The sequence below is a fragment of the Musca vetustissima genome, unplaced genomic scaffold, assembly GCF_032173495.1.
Source record: "Musca vetustissima isolate MV318-11 ecotype Yass unplaced genomic scaffold, APGP_CSIRO_Mvet_v1 utg11233, whole genome shotgun sequence".
NCBI lineage: Eukaryota > Metazoa > Arthropoda > Insecta > Diptera > Muscidae > Musca > Musca vetustissima.
In genome coordinates, this window is record NW_026878842.1 from 25,482 (window position 1) to 53,160 (window position 27,679).

General features: G+C 33.1%; 1 protein-coding gene across 1 annotated transcript; it reads right to left on the reverse strand.

The window, feature by feature from the left end:
• Window positions 1-1,981: 1,981 nt before the first annotated feature.
• Window positions 1,982-4,490, reverse strand: LOC133323616 (zinc finger protein 782). The gene is made up of 3 exons (XM_061532531.1): window positions 3,628-4,490; window positions 3,369-3,541; window positions 1,982-2,799 (listed from the first exon to the last, which is right to left on the reverse strand). Exons 1-3 carry the CDS (start codon window positions 4,488-4,490, stop codon window positions 1,982-1,984), a joined length of 1,854 nt encoding a protein of 617 aa, XP_061388515.1.
• Between the last annotated feature and the right edge of the window lie 23,189 nt (window positions 4,491-27,679).

The window sequence follows — 27,679 nt, forward strand, 5'->3', positions numbered from 1 at the left end:
GTGTTTAGAAAATCTGACAAAACTGACAACGGGTATATATGAACTTCAGGTATAAATATATACGCACCAGAAAACAAATTTTGTCATTATTGACACAAAAGTCTGAAATCACGATAAATATCACCGAAAAAATTGTAAAATTTCGTGGTGTTCGGGTTATAATTGTGGCCTCTAGAGCGACAAAAAACAGACAAAAATAATATTTTTGGTCCTTGTCATCATCTAAATATTAATGAATCATTACTAAAACCAGTAGTGGTCTTTTTTGGCCTGAACCGATCCTACATGCAAAATTTCGTGACGATTGGTCCATAAATGGTCTGTATTGTGTTAACAAATTATAATGGACAGTCGGACGGACACACATGTCTAGCCCAGATATGATCGATATATTTCGAGTTACAAACTCTTGGGGCTGCACAAAGCTATAATACCTTGAAAACATAGTTGTGTAGGGTATAATTACACCAAATTTGTTTGTGCACATACTCTCCGTATTACTGAAATTTGGGAGGTACCATTGTATGGGTTCTACCTGAAAAAGATGATCAATATTGATTGTTTCTTGTAGCCAGATATCCTCCCTAATTAGAATTCAAAATAAAAATTACACTAAATGCATTTAAAAAACATGCCTAAAATCCCCATCATACCGAATGGTGGGATGAACCGTTATGAAGGGTCGGAAGTGTGCTATATAATGAGAACCTACAATACCAAAATGGCAGCCAATTCGGTTGGAAAACATGCCTGAGATCTCATAAATACCGACTATTGTGGGGTACCGTTACATGGGGAATATACCAAAATGTATCCCATTTTTAATACAAACCTACCAATGCCTGTGCTCAATTTCAGAGTTCTATCTTAAATAATACGATTTCTATCGTGATTTCAACAGAAGGACATGACTAAATCGACCTATATTGAAGCTGATGTCGTTTTGTGTGATGTGTGCCATCATAAAGGTTTCAAGTGACTATGGGTTAAAAAAGACATAAAAAATTTACCAGTTTATAATAATAATAACAAAAATTGGAATCTATCGTGAGTATGAGAAAAATATTCTTTGTATGGGTTAATCCTCCTACATATGAATCGTTTATTTTGAATGAATCGTTTATTTTTGAGATATTTAAGTATTTGTTCTTGATTTGTTTAAAAAATATTGTTAAGTGGTATTAATTTTGTTTTCTGGTTTGTGCTCTTAAACACGATAGAATATATAATGTAATACATTTTGTAAACATAACTAGAAAACCAAGATATTTATCAGAACCTAAAGTGGACTTAAACCACTTTTAAAATAAACGACTCACATATTTTGGCATTTATAGATTTATCTATGTCCTGAAAACCTAATAATAATAGCATCTATAGCTGTACATAATTTCCGCAGACTTGTATTAATCCCTCTAATATCTTCAAGTGATACACTACATGATTTTCAAAAAAAAAAAAAAAAATAATAATAATAAAACTGAACATCTAAATCCTACAAAAAAATATAAATCTATAAGTTTGGAAATTCTATATAACTACTAAATGAGAGTACATATTTCAAAAAATAAAATGTAAATATATATAAAAAAATAAAAATATGTACAAAGTACGTATGTAAGTAAATTTACTATCACATGTGTTTTTGGTTTTGGTTCTATTAACTTAATAACTAGGTTTCTTTGCGTGTGTGTGTGTACTAAAATCATAAAAAATACCATCATCGTCAGAATTTGCGTTCATTCATTTTCTTTTTCTATCATTACGTTGCATTATAGTACGTACGAATCAGTGGGTGAGAAGGAAGCCCTTCGTATGTGTATCCTTCGCAATTATTGTCTTTACTCGTTTTTCTTTTTTTCTATTCATATCTTTTTTTTCGTTTATGCACAGTTTCATTTTTTAATTTTCATTTGAGATACAATTTGTTGTCTTTTTCCAGTTTCATTTTAATTTGTTTTTTTCTTCTTCTTCTATAACCTTAGGCCACAATGGCATAATTGCCAGTCAATTCGAAAGGACTCGTTTTAACCGAATGTGTGAAATTATTTTTGGGTGAAAAATCCACAGGTTGATCTTGTAGTTCTTGTTCATTGGGTGACGTTGTGGTTGATGTTACCCCTGTTGTTGCATTATAAAATTGCACTTGCATGTGAGTGGTGGGCGGCGTCGCAGGAACCTCCACACTTAGATGGCCAGTTGCGAATAGATGACCAGCCCCAGCACCCACACTAATATTATTACCAGCTGATGTCTGTATAACACTTATACGTTTATAGTGTTCATAATCCTCACCGCCAATGGGACTGGTTAACATGGTGTAGGATTTTTGTTGTTGTTGCTGTAGTGGTGTCCTATCCACATCACTGCCACCTGTCAATGCAATAATTTGTAAAGCTCCGCTATTTGTTGCTGCCAAATTGGCATATTGTAATACAGCCTGTTGGCGGTCTTTTTCTTTTTGCAATAACTTGGTGGCCAATGTTGTTTTAGCCGATTCTGCTGCGCAGCCACCATCATTACCGGTTCGATAACTAACTGCCGGCGTTATATTTTGTTTGGTGTTTTGTTGATGATTATGCTGGGATCTATGGGCACGTACCTCCTTATCACCTCTGTGATGATTTTTCAAACACGAAGACTCTTCGTGCTTATACAGATAGGATTTGAGAGCAAAGGCTTTGCCGCATCGCTTACAGGTATGGGGTTTTGTGTTCGAATGCGTTTGTATGTGTGCACGTAAATTTGATTTGTCGGCAAAGGCTTTGGTGCAAACATTGCACTTGAAGGGCTTTTCACCTGAAATGGAAGGAAAAGAAATATTAATAAATGATTCAATAAAATTAATGATAGGTAAAAATATTTTGTGTCTGCATTTTATATTTTTGAAAAAAAAAAAAAAACATCTCATTTACATCTCGTGCTTTGTATCAATGTCAAACATCTTCACTTATGTCCTTAATTTAACCACGAATCCTACAAGCAAACAAGATTTACAAAAATTTAAAAATTCTGTTCAACGATGAAGCTCATGTTTGGTTCAGTTGTCGATTTCGGATTATCGGTTTGGGAGTGAAGACAGAAGCACTGCAAAATTTGGCAATGGATCCAAAATAGTCACATTTTGGTGCGATACTTCTTCAAAGATGCTGCGAATCGTAGCATAACTGTAAACTATGAGCGCTACCAAGAGATGATATCTAAAATTCAATTAAGAGGATGGACAATTTGCATTTGCAATGTACTATCGATTCAAATAACATTTAGTGAATTTTAAGTCTTTTATTTTAGAGGAAATGTTCTATAACTCTCAGAGATTGTCCTTTATATTATCATATTCTTCCATTATTCAAATCAATATTACTCACCGGTATGCGTTCGAATATGACCCTGCAACAACCATGGCCGTGAAAACTTTTTTCCACAATATTGACACTCACAACCCTGACTATGGGTGCGTACGTGCATCGAAAAGGCCGGCATCGAAACATAAACCTTTTCACAGAACGGACAATGTCTCGCCTTTTTATCCATAATCGACCTAAAATGTAAATCATCACTAAACTTAGATTATTTTTTTGAAATTGTCAATTAAACCAAAAAGTAAAATATTTGAATTTTACTGACCTATGGGTTTGTCGATGTCTAGCCAAATTCGATGATGTTGAATATTTTTTACCACATTCTGGACATATGTGTTCGTCGTCGAGCAGATTTAGACCGTTGGTGGCACCTGAATCCAAGTGCATTTGTTGCAGCATCTCCTCACCCGAAGTCTTGTGTTGATTGTAGCATTGCTCATCGCTGCTGCAACTGCTGCTACTGCTACCACCACCCGATTTACTGCTGCACGATGAATGTTCATCGTAACGTGGTGAATTATCGGATATTGTGGATCTACGTAATTTCTTGCGATCGAATACTTTATGGCTATAATAATTGGAGTCATCATCCGAAGATGAGTAGAAGGCTGTACCATTCAAATTCGAATTACAAACGTGAAGATGATGGTCCGGCTGTTGGCTGTGTTGATGATGCGGTTGGTGCTTAGGATGATGTAAATGTTGAAGGTGGTGTTCGCTGTATTGCTGCTGAAGATGATATTGTTCTTCCTGCTGTTGCTGTTGTTGTTGGTAGCTTTCAAATGGCGGCACGGGTGATCTGTTTTCTGTCTTTATGGCAGCGGATATTTCACAATGTACCGTTGTCGGTTCAGTTACACGTTGATGTTCATTTTCATCGTGGCCATCCTCATCGTGTGAATGCCCTTGTATATCTTTCATCGGACCATGTGTGGTTTTACGGTTAATCACATCGACACGGCGTTCCACGTTCAGTGACTCCATATCGCCATTTACGACACTGTGATGATGGTGTTTAACGGGGCTTTTCTCTTCGGAGGCGGTGTTCAAACGACCAGCTGCCACTTCAGCCAATTGTGTTAAATTGTAAAGTTCTTCGGGTATGACTGTGGTCTGTTCTTTGGTCATTTTGTTCAATTATTCTGGAATAGAAAAAGAAGGAAAAAATTAAAAATAAATAAATTAAATTGTATATTCTTCAGCAGATGATGATATTTTTTTCTTTCTTCACAATATCTTAACAAATTAATGCGATTTTGATTTTGAAATATTTTTCATGACAGTGCAATTTGTCTAATCATTTCCGTTAATGAATGTCGAAAATAAACAATACGATTTTGAAATATATGACGTAGATGTTGGTGGAGGCCTGTATGTACTATAATCATGTATATATGTATGTAAAGCCTATATACCAAAAAAACATGCAATTTGTACGACAGGGTGCATGAAGTAAGAGAATACTTGTCAAAACAACCTGCTGCATCAACTTAAGTGCGTCATATTATAAACGATTGAGCGGAATATAAATTAAAAGCTAGCATTTCTAAACTCTTGTACAAATATACTCACATACATACACACATTGATGTATGTACATTACATACATATTACTGCTCATTTATTTCTAATGATTTGAATTGAGGCCAAATTTATTTGTTGTGTCTTGTTGTTGTTTCTTTTTTCATCTTGTTATATTTTGTTGCAGGGTTAGACAAAAGTTGACTTACATATATATATATATATATATATAATTGGACCTTGAAATGTTAATGTTCGATCTTAATATGAAATATCAGAAGAACTAGCAAGTGCTGTATTTGTTTTTACTGAACTCCAGGCAGCGTATCTTGCCTATTGGAATCTCTTGGGCTACTATTGAATATTTCTGTAAAGAACCCACTAACGCCCCAAAATGCCAAAATAATAACCCCTTCGTATAATGGATGGTTCCCTTATAATTGCATTATATCAAAACTTGTTAATCCAAAATATCGAGTTAGTCTCAATTCAGTAAAAAAATGTTTCCAAACTACCGAATAATGGAGGGACAGTTATATTACCTGATACTTGGACCAATAGTGGCAATTTTTGGTAGTGAGATTTTCTCTCCAATAAAATCTAAAATATTTTAGACAATTTGTTTTAAAAACGAAATTAAAGGAATTTGGTGGACAACCAATCCGGCAGAAAAACAATATCTAGGATTAAATAAAGCAAGTAAAAAAGTGTCGGTGTTGCGCTCAATGATGTTTCGGATTTGATGTTGATCAAATTGGTTTTTCAAAATTAAATTGTCATGATTATAAAATATTGACCCTTTGTGAGGCAGATACCAGAAGGAGTGGTCCAATGGGACCCATTCGGGTTGGATCTATGATTGGTAAAGTTTGGTTCAAATCGGACATTCCATTCGACTGATATTGGATTTATAGTGTTTACCATTTGTGGGGGAGATACCAGAAGGAGTGGGTCAATGGCTCTCATATTCGTACCTGAACTAGTCTGGGTAAAGATAATACGTTATGCAAAATTTGATTCAATTCGGGCATTCCTTTCGCCTAATATTAAATTTACAAATATTGACAATTTTGACCCTTTGTGACGGAGGTAGAAGAGTGGACCAATTGTTTCCGTCTTCAGACTTGATCTACTTTTGGTAAAAATTCGTGTGGGAGTTACCAGAAGGATGAACGATCTCAGAACTTGAACTAAGTTTGGTAGAATATTACGATGTGCAAAGTTTGCGCACCAGCCAGTCAGACACACGCATATTTGTAAATCGACTCAAAATTGTCTGAAACGGATTTGGTCCAAAGAAACATGGGGTCTAAAGCAATATTTCCAATATTACGGCACATTCTTGCCGTAGCGAAGTGTATATACCCTTCTTAGACATAAGGCTGAGGGTATGAAAACTATGACATTAATAAACAATTTTGGCTTTGGATCTTATTTTGATATTTAGGAATAACATTATAGTTTTGAATTTGTTTTTACCGAACTCCAGCGTATGTCGCCAGAAAGGGTATAAGGGTTATGTAGGGTATTATAAAGTCTGCCCGGTTCGACTTAGGTGTGTTTTTATTTGTTTATTCCGTCTGTTTTCCTTAGTGCGTGTGTATATTCCATTTAAATGATTTATATTTGCAAATTATGACCAAAAAGTCAAAATTTAACAATATATTTGGTATATATTTCAAACTATTTCTTACAACTAAAACTTAAATATTTTCTATATAAATTAAAATATAAATTTTTGATTAATAAGTTCCTAATTCAATAAAAAATCTGTAACCACCCTACATGAATTTCACAACACCCTGTAATATTTCATTTGGATTGATTGTTTGTCTGTATGTTTATTTATTCAACAAACTCAAAGCAATTTCAATATTCAAATTAATGACCAACAGAGGAGAGCAAAGTAATGCCCGATATGATTTCGTTTAGTTGTTGATTTTAAACAACAACAAAAAACCATTTTTATATCTTTAAATATGATTGAATATATGTACGTATGTATGTACATTGGGCACTTAACCTAGTTCAATAATTGGGACGAAAACATGATGGTGTCGAGAGAACAAGTGGGCCTAATAATTACACTCAGTGCATTACAAGGTGTTGTGCCAAATTGGGTGTGATAGACACGAATGAAATGAAGGTGCTAAGCGAAAAGAAATTAAAAAATCAAAAAAACACTAAAACGATTAAATTTTAATACGAATGTAAAACATTTAAATGTTTGCATGCACTCGGGAGCTACATATATGGTTTGATTATACAATGCATGAAAAAAGGTATACGCCATGGTGGCGTATGCTGAATGGATATCAGTAACTGTTATTGTTTCATAAATCATACGCCTCAAGTTACCCCACTTTTAATCTTAGTTACATTTATTGACATTTCATTATTTGTATGCTGCAGAACTAAAGGGTATGAGAAAAATTATTATTTGAATTCATCTGAAGATAATGTAATTATTTTAGGTATAAAATCCAGTTTATCAATAATTTCTCTCTAACAAATCTCTATATTATTTTTAAAGCTCTTATGACTAAATTGTGATAAAAATGCTCCAATGTTTTTATTCTAATTTTAACTAATTTTGATCGCTTACTCAAAATATGCCTCATTAATATGAAAAAAATGTAATAAATTTCCACATTTTTCATAGGTGAAAATAAAACACGCACACATACTCCCAACCATCCTGATGTACAATTAATATCAGGGAATGATTTCGCCAGTGGGTGTTGAAAATAACCACTCATTGCTTTAATAAATATAAATGCATTATAAATATTATTGAACAAAGTTCAAAATCCTTTTAATGGAAAAATAAACAGAAAAAATGTTCATCAGTGGTGAGGGGGAGGGAGGCGAACAAGTCGTTGAGTGCACTCGGTGCGAAGAAGATCATGTTTTAACGACCAGCTTCAGTTGTTGCATCGCCATTCCATTAACTAGATGAAATATATGGTTTATCTATTTTTGGATTTTGAATTTTTCAAACAGAGTTCGAAATGAATTAACGGAATTGAATATATCATCAACATGTGGAAAATTTTCAATAACAAGATTTTACAGCTAATGGTAACCTAAAACACCAAATTTTAGACTCCCATGAAAACGTATGGATTTTCCTACAGATAAAATGTCCCTCCTAAAGAATATTTTTTTTAATAAATGTTATCAAAAAATATTTATATTTCAAATAGCATCCTCAACGACAGGAACTTAGATTCACTGTGACAAGGACAGAATATTGAATTGAATACCATTTCAAATTTCATTTAATGAAGTATAACAGCTTCTCTATTTGGTTTCTTTTGTTTTTTCTTTCTTTTGTATTGGCTTTGTACATATGAGTGTTTGTTTGTGTGTAGGTTATTTGTACTTGATTCTATTTTTTTCTTTTTTTTTTGCAATTTATATCATTTAATTTATTATCATTAAATCTGACATTGATTGTACAATTTAGCCACAAAACGAAAATATGAAGAAAATATTCGCTTGTAAATTTTCAAAGACCCATAATTTAGTGTCACAACAAGTTTTACGCGTGTCTGTCCATGCGCTTCATTTATATGTCGATCCACTTGAACGTATGTGCATACGAGCATACAGACATATGTATATGTATCCGAAAATGCATCACAATGTGTATAATTATCATTAAGCAGACACATGTGTGGTTAGTTAGCTTGGCATACCGTTGGAATATGAGATTTTTTACACACCCAAATAAATATATATTTAATTTCTCATGCGTCGGTGGTCCCTCCCCATAAATGAATTACCAACAATAAAAAATACACAAAGGTATCATTGCAATTATTCTCACATCCATACTCTATAGTATCTGTGTTCTACTTTCCATAGAATTTATTTTGGGAAACATTCAATCGAATCAATATCGGCGAATGTTATTTTGTTTTTCCTTTGTTCAGTTCTTGTTAATAATTTTCAATGGCGTAGGTACTACTTTTGGTGGAACAGGTGGGAGTTAAAGTATTTTCATGAAAAATTTGTTTTTAACTAGGAATTTCTTTAGAGGAAATTACACTTATTCTGGAAATTTAGGATAATAGTTTCAATATTGTATTTCTCAGATGAGGTTTCGAATTTTCAGTTATTTACGATCAAGAAGATCAGCATATAAAGCCACTTGCCTCTAATAATGAAAAAATTCCAATTAAAATTTTATTTGAACCTTCAGAAGATAAATCAATCTTACGGAGTCCCTATTATGACGTCGAGGGCATATTTTGACTCTTTCAGGGAGAGTAGCCACCTTCCATTCTTCATATTGTTTTCGAACAAATCTAAAGCCAATATTTTAAATTGCATGGAATTTGGCTGAAAAAAAATGCATTCAGTAACCAAATCCAAGCAGTTCAATATATCGTGAAAATCGAGAGTAAGGTTTATAGCGAACACAAGACCCAAATTCAAATTGACCGGTCATAAAATAAACAGATTTGTAGCTGATCAGAATTTAACGTGAGCAAAGGTAAAAATCTTAAATCCTCACAAAAATGTTCTTCGAAGAATAGCAGTCACATAACACTACATTGCCGAAAGCTTTTTAAAATTTGGTGACTTTCTGTACCACATAGAACTATGTTTATTAATCATAGTAGCTACTGTCCATTATAATTTGTAAACACGATACAGACCAAAGTTATGGACCAATCGTCACGATTTTTAAATGTAGGATGGTTTCTGGCAAAGAAGACTGTTAATATTTACAGGATAAAATAAACCAAAAACGTTATTTTGGTCTGTTTTCTGATCGCTCTAGGGACCACAATTATGACCCGAACACCACACCATGTAACACCAGGAAGGGAATCTAGCCATAGAATAAGCATGACTGTTTTGATAGAGATCGGTTCATATTAACCCTACGGTCAATAACCGGGTACATTTGTACCTTTTTTTGAATACAAATGCTCTAAAATTTTTAATAATGGAGATATTTAGATCAAATTTTGAGGAATCATTCTTGAGGTATTTTCACACATACTCGAAGAAAAAAATTATAAATATTTTCCATATATATAATTTTTACAATTTTTTAAAGTTATTACCTACGTAGATCAATAACCGTGGTACATTTGTACCCATCCAAAGATAGCTCTATAACTCATTAAAAAATTTGACTATCGTGAGGTTTTTTGTTTTAAATTAGTCTATGCGGATCTGGTCTAGATATAGGAACTCAAAATTATATATACATTAAAATAATATATATTTAAATCCATGCTTAAATGATAATCTATCTAAAACAATCATAGTAAATTCGTTATAGCTTTCGAATGGGTTAAGCTTTTTTAGTTATTTTTTTATTGGGATCTTATTTAGGTGTTCCTCAACCCCTCTGCAAATTTTTGTGGCCCTAGACAACGTGGGGCCATCAGGGCGACTCGTGGAAGTCAGAAACTACCCTGGTTTTCCCTTGGTATACAGGGACAAAAACAATGATTATTGTCCGTAATTATCCAATTATTCTTCATATTGGGCCTGACACTTTTTCTATAATCGAATTAGTCTGATTTATTACAATCCTAAATTGGCGTAAATATATAAACTATCATAAAATAACGTTTTAATGTATTAAATAGTGTTAAAAATGTGCCAATCACAATCTTTAAACTCATAAAATGTGAATAATTGGCAATAATAATTGTTTTAGTCCCTGTATACCAAAGGAAAACCAGGGTAGTATCTGACTTCCACGAGTCGCCCTGATGGTCCCATGTTGTCTAGGGCAACAAAAATTTGCAGAGGGGTTGAGGAACACCTAAATAAGATCACAATAAAAAATAACTAAAAAACCTTAACCCATTCGAAAGCTATAACGAATTTACTATGATTGTTTTAGATAGATTATCATTTAAGCATGGATTTAAATATATATTATTTTAATGTATATATAATTTTGAGTTCCTATATCTAGACCAGATCCGCATAGACTTATTTAAAACAAAAAACCTCACGATAGTCCAATTTTTTAGTGAGTTACAGAGCTATCTTTGGATGGGTACAAATGTACCACGGTTATTGATCTACGTATACTTTTTTGGTTATTGACCGTAGGGTTAAGCGGGTCAAATGGACCCAGACTTTTGTATGAAAAATGACAACATTCGTATTCCGGGGCGTATATATTTACTCCTGAAGGGCATTGACCCGATAGTACATCCAAGAGAAGCGATTAGCCTTTAAATTGATACCAATTATATTATATATATCTGTGTTATGATATTGCTACTATTATAAGTGGGATAGAGGGCTCCGATTATGGTCAGGGGCGACGCCTATAATTTTCGGTGATGTTGAGATGTTTTTGTCAGATTTTCTAGTCGTTCAAGAGGCTATTATTATATGCAGAACATCACATATTTTACAGGGTGAAGGGGATCTGACCAAATAGAATGACTGTTTCGAAGATGATCGGTCAATTTTGCGAGGGTCAAATAAACAAACCTAAAGTGACCAAATTTTTATTTATGGGAAAACAAGATTTGGAAAAAAATTACAGGGTTAGAAAGTAGGGCTGTTGACCTATAATCGATCAAGAGAGTGGAGATATCGCGAAATATTGCCAGGCTTAGAATATGTACTGATCCACTCCTTTTAGTACCTCTCCCACATAGGATCAAAGTTTTGAAGTGGAAGGTGTACACAAATTTCATCCAAACTTTGCACGTCATAATATTTTAGATGCATTGCATATTATGCTTAATATAGATAGCATAATATAGATGCTTTCACCCTTTAAGGACTAGGAATCTAAATTTCATGGATTTTTAATATTGCATTCCCTGATATGATTTCGACAAACGGACGGACGAAATTAACTAAACCGATATAGAATTATTTTTGGTCTTGCAAAGGTGTTGAGTCTCGAAAATATATTTCATATCTCTATTAAATTTTTATTGGACATAATCGATAGTCGTAAAACCATACATTCGCGATCATGAGATACCCTACAAATAATTTTTTTGTTAAAAAAAAGAATATTGATAAAAAAACATTTTCAATAAATCGATAAACAACTATTTTTCCCAATATTACTTTGTTTCTAATTAGTTTGTCTCAAATCATACCATTTGCCAATTTTCAATATATTTTCGAAGACATTTGTTAATGTAGATTTTTCACATACATATGTACATATTTCAGGTTGTTTCGTATTTCTATTTTTTTTCTTCTTCGTCTAAATGTCAAAATATCAAAAGAATTCATAATCTTTAATAATAAATTTAACAAGTGTTGCTTTGGTGAATGCGTTTTTTTTTTCTTTCATTTGATTATAAATGGACACTGACGGTGCATGATTTTCTTTATTTATCTGTTGGATGCCACTGACGCTTTTCACATAGCCATTGAATATGCATGCATTTGTAAATAATGTCGTAATGGACATTAGGGTAATGTTCTTTTTTGTTTTAATATTTTAAATCTTTAATTTTATGAATCGGATATAATGAAAATATGACATAAATATTTCATCAACATTACACCAATGCATTTAAATTGGGGCTAGTATATATCTATGGAAAAGCTACGATAATGTTAAAAATAATTATATATAGACATGTTGAACATATATTGAATATTTTGATTCTTTAAAAATCTATTTTGTGGTTGCCTCAAATTTTGCAAAAACACGAACATTTCTGCAACCCTAATACACATTTTACCTGTTCATTTATAAATCTATATTTACCTACACACACACTTGCCCAATGTAATAAATGATCATTCGGAACAAAAAAGTTCATTGCAATGGTCTCTTAGATCTTTGCTGCAACTTTTGTGCCGAACGATTTATGCATGATTTCAATCAGATAAACACTAAAGCGTAGAAGCACAAAAACAACAACAACAACCAAATCGTGCAAATAAATAAACATTTATTGAAGGATCTGCATGTTATTAATAATAATTATAATGATATGATGAATATTTAAAAATAAACTACTACTGCTCTTCGAATCCACTGTATAGAGAGAGCACACAAAACCATTTTTTCATTTACAATCCAAACTTTCGTTCACAAATCAAACCAATAAATTTCTCAATTTTGTAAATTTGCAAATTAAAAATTCAATATTTCATTTTTAATTAGAATATTTTCGGCCTTTTGGTTATGTCAAAATTTCGACTTGTATTTCCGATAGCGAGAATTTAAATAAATATATATTTTATATACGGTAAAAAGAAAATGTAACATCAAGTGAAGAGAAATTTTAAAAGACGCATTTTTTGTCCATTTATGAGGTATATAAAAATAATTAAATAACGTTTAATAAACAGACTAAAAACCGATACTAAATACCAAAAACAAATACTGTCAACAAATTGTCACAGAATGTATGCGTTAATGATACCTGGGGCCATGCGGCATTTACCTTGGAAAGTTTGAACTTTTTTAGCAAAAACGTGCTAAGAGAGTTTTGACGTACTACAATGTGTTGTGTTGTTTGCAGTGAATTTAAAAATCACTTTCCAAAAATTTGGAATTAACTCGTGAGCACACTCTATCAAAGACGAAGTTCGTCCATTGATACCATGCAAGATGGTCATGTGACATACCATGATATAGACACATCCTTGGAAATTTCTTACACTAGAACAAATTTGTTATTCCAATGAAATATCAAAATATTGGGTTGTTCTTGTATAATCACGCAAAATTTGATTGGTTGGAAAAACTTAAAAAAAAAATACGGCCATAAGTGATGCATCATGGATCATGTGGGCCTTCGAAGACGAGCCTAATCTAACGAAAGTTGTTCGGGGAGGAATCTCTTCGATGGAAATAACAAAACCAGTCATGCAACGTTAATTTTGCTTAAGATACGATAGGATGGATCTGAATAGATTGTGTGGTACACCATAATTTTTTGTCCTGAACTCTTCGGGGATATTCAAAAAAGCGAACTAGAGAAGACGAAATATTGAGCACCATGACAATACGAACTGTGACACCGAACTTCGTGACCGGCGAAAACTTTTAGATCATTGTTGTCAGCTGTACAACCCTAAATTGCCACCCAACGACTCTTTTTTTCAATTTCGGATAAGTCACCTCTGAACATGGATATTGAACGGCTAAACAGTGACTTCAGGTAATTTATTTTTTTTCGTTGACCATTTATTTTTTTATGGTGGCCAATTCGGTTAAAACGTTTACAAATTCCCTAAAATACAGGATGATGGTGGTTACAATAATTAGAACAATATCGATAAGTTTTGGTAGAAAAATTTCCTCCACCATGAGGATGACATTCAAAATACGTGAAATTAATGGGCGCTCCTAGAAGAAAACTCATGTCATGATAGGACCTTGAATATACCGGAAAAGGCGTGAGAAAAAGATAATTGCCTAAAAGGGGGGGCTAGCGTTTTATGGGGTTATACCAAAACTGGAATCAATATTGATCATTTTGGGTAGTGAAATCATTTAAGTACAGAGCTCTGGGGGTTCCGTTGTATGGGGCTAAACTCAAACTTGGTTAAATACTAATAATTTTTAGTACGAAGATGTGCCATACAATGAGAACCCAAACTACTAAATTAATCCAATTACACCCCAAATTATCGGTCATTATCTTAGGTCAATATTTTGTACGGAGATGTGCTATACAATGAGAACCAAAAAAAATCACAGACAATTTAATTGAAAAACCTGTCCAAAATCACAAAATCTACCAAATATTGGGGGTACCATTATATGGAGGCTACCCTGAAACTGGAGTCAATATTTATAAATTACAACCAATTCGATTGAAAAACGGGTACAAAATATCGAATATTGGGGGGTACCGTTATAAAATAATTTTTGGTACGGACATGAACTATACAATGAGTGCCCAAAATAAATTACAGCCAATTCGGTTCGAAAACGTGTCCAAAATCCCAAAAATACCGAATATTGGGGGGTACCGTTATATGAGTGCTACTCTGTTACTTGGATCGATATTAATAATTTTTAGTTCGGAGATTTGCTATGCAATGTGAAGCCAAAATACCAAATTACAACAAATTCGAAAGTAAACGGGTACAAAATACCGATTATTTGGGGTTACAAGCATAAATCGACATACAATTTTAATTCAATAATGACTATATATATATAGACTTACTGTTTCAACATAACAAAAAATAAGAGAAAAACTTTAGTCCCATTTTTTTTCACTTGACCCACTTGCGACATAATCCGCGCCCAGCTTTTTATATTTTGAATTTTCTACAAATCAAACAAACATAAAATTCTAAAAAACAAAAAGACGAACAACCATTTGCAAAATACTCAAAAAATTGATATTCATAAAAGAATTATTCACAGGTAGTTAATATATCAACATGTCAAATTATAAACAATTTAGCGAATGTCCGATTTCCCTCTCTCCCTCTGTTCTTAGTTGCCTCCGCTAAGATAAGAGACACATGGTCACCCACCATTTCGATTTAGATTTAGTTCAACATGTGATCATTTTCTAATAATGACTGGCGGACTTGTTTGGCCGAACGATGTTTGACGTTTGTTTGGTTGATTGACTGAACTGAACTGACGATCCGTCCAACTAAATGTGGGATGGTGAATGTTCACAACAAACATTTTACTCACTCACTTACTAGGTAGCAGCAAACATATGTATGTACGTACGTATGTACAGCCATATGTGCATATGGACAAAAGAACAGTATTAATACGTCTACGCAGGGCTGCCATATTTGCCGATTTATCGGCATTTTGACGATTTTTCACTCTAAAAATGGAAAATACCGATTTTCCGATTTTTGCCTCAGAATTGCCGATATTTCAACAATCGACACAAATTGTCTAACTTTTTAATTTAATACGGCGTTACCATACAAACATATAAAATTGACAGCTTTAAATCATTATCGGCGACTCGCCGCAGCCGTTTTCAATGGCTTAGATATCTGCATTTTTTTGTCAGAATTTTACTCTGTCTAGTTTACATTTTACATCGAATAATCTTTAGACTCCGAGTTTAGGGAGTTAAACTTTCTGAATTTTGAAGAAATTTTTGAAAATGCAGAATATAATTTAAATTTTTTCGGAAAAAATTTTCGAAATTAAACGTGGGACTCCAATTTAGCTTTTCCAGTTTTGTCTAAATTTGTACAAAGAATTATGGTTCTTCCACACTCCACAGCAAATGTGGAACGAATTTTTAGTCAGGTAAACCTTAACAAAACTAAAATTAGAAGCTCACTTGAGAATGATTCATTGGAAGGGATTCTTTATTTTTAATATTACCTCAAACTAAATAATTCAAATTGTTTTAATATCAAAATTGATAATGAAATACTAAAAATTTGTAATAAAAATATGTACTAGTTTGTAATTTATTTTTATGACCTTAATACCACACTGTGTTATACGTAAATCTGAAAGATCTCACTAGTGTATATAATAATTACTATATTTTAGAAAAATCTACATTTTTGTAGAAAAATGAATCTTTTATGTTATTTTTTTATACAGAATTGAATTTGTTATCTTTTTTTAATGTAATAAACAATATTGATTTGTTATAAACCAAAAAAAAAAAAAATGAATTTATTTATAAATTATATGCTGCCGATTTTTTGCCGATTTTTTAAAATACAAATGCCGATTATGCCGATTTTTTTCTGAAAAATTGACGATTTTTCATGAAATTTAACTGGCAGCACTGCGTCTACGTCTGTCCATTCATCCATCTAACTGTTCATGTTTTGTTTTTGACAAGCAATAATCTTCGCATGTGGTACATAACCCCCCTCGAGTCCAAAAAACTCAACATACCGCAAGAATAGGAAACAAAAACAAAACAACATCACCACAATGACCAACAACAATAACAACAACAGCAACTACAACATAAACGAACAAAGAAAAGTAACAACAATTAAATAAAGAAATGTTTTAATGATGATGATTCGTTTATAGACAGCCAAAGAAAATATAGTAGTGGCCGAAGCATCGGCATCAGCCAAGTTGGTGCTGGTGGTCAAGACAACACCACCACCACCACGGTCGCCAACAATAATTATATTTCCAATTGACTTGAACACTCTGTGGGTTGAGATTTTTCAGGAAATGTCGCCACACGCTTTATTTATCTGTTCTTCCTCTTCTTTTCGTTGTTTTTTTGCGTTTTCTGGTGAAATTCCCATTTTGTTTTGCTTTTTTTGCACAGCATGAGAGCTCAAAAGTGTTGCTGTTGTTGTTTTCTTTGATTTTGAAAGGAAAATATTTTCGAAAAATATTCCCAAAAGTGAAGGAAAACAAATTACGCATAACCTCATAAAATAATTAATATTGAATGTAAATATGTATGAGACATTTCATGTCGATATATTCCAAGGAAAAGCTAATTAATTTCAAACGACTTTGAAGGTAAAAATGGAGGGAAATTTGTTTTTCGTAGAAAGGTATTTCCTCGAAAATGGGAATCCCATGGTAGAGGCTAATTAGTAAAAAAAAAATATTATCATACTACATATCTAGCAACAAGTAATGTATTTATGCCCGTTTGTACTATGGTCTCCTTCACATTTCCCGGGAACTAATCAACTTCAACACACAACGTATCGCTGTAAATTTGAAAACTTCTATTGGGTCCCATATTTTGGGGTCGAGAAATGCATCGCCATTAAAATATAGGGGTCTGTGTAAACGTATGTATAGACGAGCTGAAGGGAGTCCGTATAGGCCAACTAAAGAAATTCTATATAGACATGCTGAAAGTATTCTATATTGACGATGGAAAAATAAATCCATTTTTTTTCGACAGATGGCTGTACTGATAGATTTCTCCTAAAGTATCAATCAAACAATTTCAGATTTATGCTCGTTGGAAGGGTGACATTTCTGAGGAAAAAAATATTTTCCTGTTTTTTGTTTGATGCATTCAGTTGTGAGTTACAGGTTGTTAAAAATGGAAGTGAACAAAGAGAAAATTCGGCGCATTTTACAGTTTTTCTTTGACAAAGGCGAAAATGCAAGCCAAGCGGCTAAAATTGTGAATGGTGTTTATGGTTCCGATACTGTAACAGCCAATTATGTGTAGTTTTGGTTTCGTAGATTCCGTTCAGGAATTTTTGATTTTTGTCCACCAGGTCGAAGTTCACCGGCAGTCGTAACCAGAGATGGTCTGTCAGAACAGTGATGTAAATGATATACATTTCCGACGTATAATGCATACAGAAACCTTCCCAGAACCATTAGGTTTTTGACAAAATAGCTATTTCCATTAATCAATTTGAAAATTGCGTATGCTTTACTCAAATCCATATAAAATTTCAAAACATTCTTCTCAAAAAAGTTTAGAAATTTTTATCAGTTCTAGTAAGGAAAAGTCAGATAGATATATGTACAAATTATATATAATCTTCAAAATAATATTGAAATAAATGACGTTTACTACTTTTTTTACATTTTATACAGGTGTATGACGTTTTCGACGTTTTGACAGTCGAAAACCTAAAAAATCGTCACACGGACCCTCATCACACGGTCGTAACATCGTCCAGGAGCTAAAATTCGACCATAAGACTGTTTTAAACCATTTACAATAGATCAGAAACGGCCAGAATTGGCCAATAGGAGAGGTGTCGTGTTCCACCAGGACAACGCTAGGGTTTGGTTGGGAAGTTTTAATGCATCCGCCATACAGTCCGGACTTGGCACCAAGCGATTATCATCATTTTCTTGCATTGCAAAATTTCTTTAATGATAAAAAATTTGTATATAGGGGGGATTGTGAAAATCGACTACTAGAGTTTTTTTGCAACTAGAAAGCAGGACTTCTTTGAGAGAGGATTTTTGAAGTTACCTTTAAAATGGAAACTAATCATACAACAAAACGCTGCATATTTGGCCCAAATCGGACATTCCGAAGCATGTTAAATACCAAAAAGTTTTAATAGTGACCCAAGTTTCAGGGTAGCCCCCATATAATGGCACCCCTTTATTCGGTATTTCGGAGGCACGTTTTCCAACCGAATTGGCTGTAATTTAATATTTTGGGTTCTCATTGTATAGCACATGTCTGTACTAAAAATGATTAATATTGACTCAATTTTCTGAGTAGCCCCTATATGAGGGTACCCCCAATATTCGATATTTTTGGGATTTGGGACACGTTTTCAACCGATTTGGCTGTAATTTTGTATTTGATATTTCGGGTTCTCATTACAGTATCACCACATACCCGCACAAAAAATATTAATAATCACCGAATAATCGAATTTGGATTTAATTTGGTATTTTGTATTCTTGGTGGCTGTCAAATCTCACTAATAAAAAATATTAACATTGATCTCCGTTTTATTATAGCCACATATAACGACAGCCCCACTATTGCGCACTATATGTTCAAACGCTATTTTCATAACATGAGTTTTCTTCTGGAGCCCCCCATTAATATTCGATATTTTGATTGTCATCCTCATAGTGGATGGCATACAATGTTCGGCCGGACCGATCTTAACATCGTTTTTATTTGTTATAAAAGTAAAAACTTTGTTTAATTTGGTTAAATATGCCACAAAGTGGTCCACTTGATTGATTTTTGGTGGGGAGATTAGTTATCCAATGAGGATAACTAACAGGCAATTCAAATGAAATATGTATCCAATATCCGGTATTCGGGATATTTTGGGGCTATACAAAAATTTGGGCCGATATGTCCCATTTGCTATACTAAACATTTTAGTTTTTTATTGGATCTCCGATAAAAAATCTGAAATATAACCCTTACTCAGGCTTTTAATTAAAGTTAAAATATTAAATTTTTGTCAAATATTTTTGAAAATAGCAAAATTATTTTTATTAAAAACGAAATATATTGTCAATATAAACAAGTATTTTTCTTTCATGGGAAATGTAAATCTGAAATGACTCATATGTGTATAAATGTGCAATGAATGAATTATAAGATAATAAAAACACTGGCGAAAAAATGAACACAAAACCACCTTGGCCAAATGATATCCCAAATATTATTTTATGCAAATATATATAAGTGTGAAAAAGCTTTAAAATATTTTTTGCACTTCAAAAAAAAATATATATATGCCCACAGATAAAAAACCTGTAGATTGAGATATCCTATTGGTATAGGTTCGAACAAAATTCAATAACGAATAACATTTTCAAATTTAATCTATTCATTATAAACCGAATTGACTGTTTGATAAAAACCCCAAAATACCTACATACATACATGTATATAATTAAGTGATGATATATGTATATACCGAGATGAAATAAATGAATTAATGAATGAATGCAAATACAATTCTTTTTTTTTCACTAGAATTAAAACTAAAAAAACACAAAATAAAAAAAAAACTTACCCAAAAAACGAAAGACAAATCGAATAAAATCAACTACAAAATCGAATTGGGGTTGAGAAATAAGCCAATAAAAAATCACCACAAAATTTGTATTTTGTTTCCAACAAATCGAAGAAGAAGAAATACAGAAGAGTAAATATTGGATGGTAAATATAGATCGATGATTCAGTCAATATTATTGAAGCTGTGGCTAAAAATTTTCCGTATTGTGTTGTTGTGGGAGAGACTGGCAGGCAGGCAGGCAGGCGGGCCAAAGGAGGCTGACAGTTCACACTTTTGTTTTTTACTTTGTTCTATATTGGCACATAAATAGAATTATTCGATTTTATTCCAACAATATTATCCGTTTTTCAATATGCGATTATCCTTTAAGCATGCAGCACATGGATGTATGTGCATTTTGCAATCTTTATTAGAAAAGCAAATTAATATTTTCAAAAATCACTTTCTCCACTATTTTTATATTTGTTGAATAACTTTCGTGAATTTATTTTTCATCAATTGCCAAAGTCTGATCCTCCTGCTCATTCATTAAAATCGACAAATAACCTTCGTCACACACAAGAAATTCACTTTATTCGAAATCTGTTTATTTTTTTTTACACTCTTAAAAAATATTCGGTTCTTCTCTGTGTTGATGTTTTCTATTCTTTTTAAATTCTTGTTCTTGACGTTATTTTTTCTGATGCCTGTTTTTTTCAGAAAAACACGTTGTTGCTGTTGAAAATCTCGTAAAGGACTGAACAATTTTCAAATCGACCACTTACATTTTACATATCTGAAAAAAGACTGCGCTCGGTACTTTGGCTGTTCTTTCACTTTTTTGTTTTGTTTAGGAGAACGTCTACGTAAGAGTTCAAATAGTCGCCGTGTCTCTAAAGGAAACAACGGCAGCAATTTCGTAGGGAATAGTCCGGGAGGCACACAAATCGGATCGTGACAAGGAGAGCGAAAGAGAGAGCGTGTATTTGAGAAATTGTTGTTTTTTTGGCAGCAGCCACTACAATACCACCACTGACAGCAGCCGCATGTTTTGATAACGGGTCGTGTGGATCGCATTAGGAGCTAAAAGACGAACGGGAGAACAATCTCACAGATATCTCAAGAAGGAACAAGTGTGTATGGTTAAAAATAAATCCGTGTACGTTGTGAAATGTGCTCACATATGTGTGCTCACACAGTTTGCAGTTCATATGTATGTATGTATACATGTGTTGTTACGTATTTGTATACTAGGGTGGTGTTCGTAATTGTTTTATCCTGTGACAACAAGGAATCCTTTTGTTACACTTTTTTAAGACCGAAGAAGTTCACACTATACTTCAAAACTCTAAATAAATAATCTCAACAGACCAAAATGTTTGAAATCGAACAGAAATCGTCCCTATCGAAGATGTTAGGTCGATATAGCTCCCTTCTTATTTCCCCTATGTTCGATAAAAGTATTGGAATGGTTTCCTTTCAGTTCATATTCAATTTTAAATATTTCAAAATTTATCAAATGAAGTGCGATTTCAAGTTATAGATATAAATTACAGCCACTTTTATTGAAAACCCCATATTGGTGGGTACCATATTATGGGGCCTACCCTTTAACATGGTTCAACATGTAGGGAGATGTGTTATTCAATGGGAATCGAAAATACTAAATTAACGGTAGTGGGGAGTACCGTTATATGGGCGCTACCCTGAAACTTGAGTTAATATTAATAATTTTTGGTACGGAGATGTTCTATGCCATGAAAACCCAAAATGTTGAATTAAAGCAAATTCGGTAAGAAAACGTGTCAAAAATTCCGAATATTGGGGGTACCGTTATATGGGGGCTACACTAAAACTTGGACCCATATATGAGATTTGCTATACCAAACATCCTAGGAGTACTAGCAATGTCTGTGCAAAATTTCAGAGCTCTATCATATATATTACGATCTCAATCGGGGGGGTCGAGCAACCCAGGGGGCCCGGCCAGTCAGTGTCCCTTATTATACGGAATTTGGGCAAGTTTTTCGGGCCAATTTGAATATAATTTGGTATTTAAGATTGCCATTGGATAGAAAACATTGCCTTTCGAATTTTCGGTAGTTTGGGGATTATGGACGCGTTTTTTACCGAATTGTCCGCCATATAAAATGTTCCGAACGATTTTAAAAAACCTATATCTTGATGGTGGATACACAAAGTTCGGCTTTTGAATAATGTATATGAGATTTATAAATTTTGTTTTCGATATTGTAGCTGGCAACATCGTTAAATGTGATTGAGGTCCTATATCCTTTTTGCAAGGGTTCAAGAGCGACTTAACAGTTTACGCACACCGGTTCCAATGTTGCAACACTTCAAGTGCTCTAACAATTTATTTCGCTTTTGATCCGCGACTAATCTGCTGACCTTCAACGTGAGTTGCCCAACTCTGGAATCTACGGGGGTTAGATCAATGGAGCTCATCACACACATTCTTCTACTGAGAAATTCGAGTATTCGACCAGCAGGGGAAAATCTGGCGGCTACAGTGATATGCCGGAATTTCCTTTCTGCTATCCGTTCATCGGAAGGAATGGAAAGTTCTCTGCAATGATTGTTGGTGAACTCTCTGATGAAACTCGACCAGTTAGCTTCCATATGATTAAAGAAAGTGCGGCGTTCAGAAGCGATGAAACCAGGCGGTGTGTTGATGGAGACAATTATGAAGAGGTAGTCTGATCCAGGAGAAATAACGGTTTGCTAGTTTACACCATTTATCTAGCCAGACCACACGATGGTTGCATATGGCATCATGAAATTCAAAAAGCGACGAACAATCAGGAGTAGGAACATCAACGTGTGGGGTTAAATGCTGAAGATTGTTTTACTAGTTTTTGTGCTTTTTTAATAATATTGTTTTGACTTTGGTCCTTTCCTTATATTCTTGAAAGGATGCTGTGGAAAGAAACTATGCATTCCTCGATTCTAATCCAATGTATAGATCAAAAGGAAAATCCAAATATGTTTGTTGTAAATAGGCAAAAAGTACTATATCGATTATATTTATTTTCGACTTGAATGTTCGTTGAAACTTTCCGATTTGGATTTAAAGATTGGTATATATTTTTTAAACCACCCTAATAAATATATTCAAATATTTATTATAATAGTTCGACGAAGAATTGCAAAAAAATATGAAAAAAATATTTACAAAGAAAATTCAGAGATTAATCTCCTCTATGCTCGTGCTTCTAATTGTAATAACAACAACGACGACAACAACAAAGAAAACTCTTAAATGCAATAGGTTCGTTGCCATCGTTTTCTCTAAGAACAACGCCACCACCGCACCGCCATCATGATCGCGATCACAAAGAAGCTGAGGTGTCTGCTGCGTTGTGGCCATTGTTAACAACGTCAACTACATCCTCAGCAACAACATGGAACGCTGTAAATGCAGAGAGTGATGGAACCAATAAACATTTAATGCATTTCGCATTGGTAGGACTTTGGCTGCGTAAATGGATGTATGCATACATACATATGTCAATGTACCCTCAGTGTAGCACTGCGCAGAATCGTTTGTTTGTCTTTTTGTTTGTCTCATGACTTTAGGCCAAGGAAATGGTTGTTTTGTTTTTTCGTGGAAATGATCTGAATGATGTAGCAAATTTTCTTTCTGTACACTTAACAACATAACTGATCTCCCTCACATTATTGGTCTGTTGCGGACCCAGTGTCAAGAAACTTTCGAACACTCTCCCAAAATCCCATTTGATTTCTCTGAAATTGCCTAATGGCAACATAAACAAATGAATTTCCTCGTAGCATTTTACCGGTCTCCGAGCTGTTGCTCATACATAGAAGTTGTTGTTGGTTTTTTGTTGTTGTTTTCATTGTGTGTATGCGTATTTTTTCTTTGCTTTACTACCTGTCTGCCAAAGCTTTTGTGCGGATGTAGGTTTGTTCACTCTTCTTTCATGTTACGAATATTGTACGGCCACCACCCTTTACGTCTGCAAGAGAACTTAGAAAAAAAAAAAACAAATGAAATAGAATTTAAAACAACAACGCCAACTAAATAATTTGTTAGTTTCTTGACATTTGGGTGATTAGGAAAATATTTTTGGGCATCAGCGGTAGCATCATTCGAGGCGGGCTAAGTGGTTGAAAATCTATACAAATGAACCTTAAGAATGTTCGAATAATGATATTTGTGTCTGTTTGTATTAACAGTGGTTGCTAAAATTGAGCAAGAATCTACTTGATTTTACTATTTTTTTCGATATCATAAAGGAAAATTCGTTATCGTAGTAAAAAGTAGTAGATTATTGCAGTACGGGAACAGACAAATAATTAAAATCAAAGAGTATCTATATTAATAAAAGAGTAAAGTGATTGATTGTCTTAACGATTTTGAAATTTGGGGTGAGGGTCAATATAGGTCCAAAAGTGTCAGATCAGGCTGGGTTTTTGGAAAAGTACTAAATAAAGTACTAAATGAGGGCCATTTATGGGGTGTAGAATATTTGTAGCAAAGGTATTTTTTTTGGAAATTCAAACTATAAGTATCGAAAAGTATTAAAATGTACTTAAATTGGTACAATTTCGTAGCATGTGAATGGATAGAGCCAAAAACAGTACTACATTTTGTACGATTTGAATTTCGAGAAACGGATGGAACTGGAATACGGAAATATGAAATTAACATTACCGTCAGAGTGTACGAAGAGTAATAAACAGTACTAAATTTGGTACGATTTGAATTTGAAGAAACGGATTGAGGTGGAATACTGAAGTTTAAAATTAACACTACCGTCGGAGTGTAGCGATATGTAGGCAGTTTTGTGCTTATGTGTAAGATCATTGTTGGGGTGTAGGATTGGACTATGTAGGATGTTTTGGAAATGCCTACTAATGTGTTCTAAATAGTACAAAATTTAGTACAATTATATTTGGGTGATGCGATCGGACTGGAATTCTAGAATTGTAAAATATGATTTATATTTATGTGTACTAAATAATAGTAAAATGGTATTAAATAGTATTAATGTGTACTAAATGGTACTAAATTTGGTAAAATTAAGATTTGGGTGAACTTGTAGAGCTCGAATCATGAAATTTGGAATTAGTTTTGGAAATAAGTAGGGGAGAGGGGGGCACCTTTGAACAGCGCTCTTAAAATCTCGGTTTAACATTTTTCCGACCCGTAAACACATTTTTGTATATGGTAATGTTGTTCTCTATCTGTGTAAACCACTTTGGCTATCTTTTTGAGTTGTCGACAAAATGTACATGGGTGACCATGTTTTCGCAGTGCCATTGTAAACTTTTAATTTTTGGGTTGTAAGGGCGCAGAGAGAATTCGGTGATCGTTTTCATTCGTTAAACAATTTTTTTGTATTCCAACAATCATTTCAAACATAACAAATGTATTTTCTTTCATATATATTTAGTACAAAAACATTTATTATAAATTTTCGTAAAATGCCACGGGTGGCACCTTGGAACATGCGCAACAAACTGCAATAAAAAACGGAGTTTTTAACTTTTGGCTTCGATTTCTCAAAATTTCAAATGGGCTAATGAGATTATGAAATTAACTGTATTTTTCACGATATTAATGTTTGTTTTTAAGTCATTTTATAATTTAATAAATTTTGATTTGAATTTTTTAATTTTCGAAACTTTTTGTTTATTTTTTTTAATAAATAAATGCATTTCTGATATCTATGAATAAAATACATATATATTTGAACATAAACACTGTAAAAAACCATGTCGTTCAAAAATACCAACCCTACCAACCAAGCTTAAAGTATGTCATATGTGTATTCATTTTAAAGGTTACATATGTACATATTAGTAAAAATTTAAAAGATACCAAAAATTATAAAATAAAATAATAAATAAATTTTTTATTTTTAAAAAATCTTATATAAAGAAAAAAGTGTTCAAAGGTGCCCCCCTCTCTTCTACGAAATATAATCAATTTTATCAAAATTAGTATAGTTGAGATATGGAGGTAGTTTTGGAAATACGTACTATAAGATAACAATGAAACTAAATGGTACTAAAATTTTAATTAAGGTGTGTATGTTGCATATGCAGTTCTCTGTGGACTGCTCTTACTGTCCTTCTCTTGACTCCATTAACTCAAAGGTGTTTCAAGTAATATCACTGTTTTTTCACGTTTCCTTGTTCTTCCTAAAATATTATGAATGACATTTTTGTATATTCTGGATTCTTAATATACTCGCCAAGGTTTTTCATCCTTATGAGCAATTTGCCAAATTGAAATAAATCTTCTTTTAGCATTAATAGGTAAAATTTCATTCTTTCATGCTACAGGAAATCTTCCTTAAAAAAAGTCAAAAACTCATAACCCTAGGGAATATCGTGGGGTGATTTTATTCAATTTATTCGAAATGTATTAGTGTTCGTATATTTATCATTTTTCATTGCAACTTCACATATTAAATGCAACTAAAACGAGCGAAGGATATTCATTTATTCTCTTTTATTCAATATTAAAAAATACCACAATTAATTCAATTTTGTTTGTCACTGTCACAATCGGCGACGAATAACATTTAAGCAGATTTTGTCGCTGATTATGCTGTCGTTCGGTCAGTGTCTGTCTTAGTTATTTATATGTGAACAATTTGAACACAGGTGTTTGGTCGCTCGATTTTCGGCTGACGTCTTTATACACAAACCCGAATACATATATACACATTCAAACACACCCATGATTTCTCTCTATAACACACACACACACATAAACACAACAAAGTTTAATTTCATTATTGACAATTTGTCAGGTGTGAAAATACATAAATAACATTGATCATAAAATATTCGAAGCAACACACAGACACACACTCTCATAGATACCACTTCTTGATGTTTCTTCTTTTTTATTTTCTACATATTTACAAAAAAATAATATAACGGCCTAGAATTAATGAACGAAAACACCTTTTTGGTTCACCTGAAAGCAACCTAATGTTATTTCTCTGCGTTTTTTTTCTTTCGTTTGCAAAACAACATTAAATAATTGCAGCAGGGTCGGACCGCATTGAACCATAAATCTACTTAATTACCATGTAATACAGACATTTACACTCACACACACATACATACAACTGGTGATAATAATAATTGGCTAACTAATTGCACGTCTGCTAGGTGCAAAGAAAGAAAACCACCAAAACAACGAATTGGGTTCAACTTTTAATTAGAATCATTTCAAGGTTCTTTATTAAAATACCTGAAGTTTGGCAAGAGGATGATCATCTGTATGATAAAGTTCATAAAGGTCCCATACTCAAATTGTTGACAAGTAAATATTTGCAACATTTATATAAATCAAACCCACACAGACTCGGAGTCTAGAATGTCTAGTCCAGATATAACATCTTACATACACAATGAACCCAAAACCA

Coding starts and splice junctions, on each gene's coding strand:
- LOC133323616 (XM_061532531.1), bottom strand. CDS start 4,490: ATGACCAAAGAACAGACCACAGTCATACCCGAAGAACTTTACAATTTA. Junction 3,542..3,627: donor AGACATCGACAAACCCATAG/GTCAGTAAAATT, acceptor TTTACATTTTAG/GTCGATTATGGATAAAAAGG. Junction 2,800..3,368: donor TCATATTCGAACGCATACCG/GTGAGTAATATT, acceptor CTTCCATTTCAG/GTGAAAAGCCCTTCAAGTGC.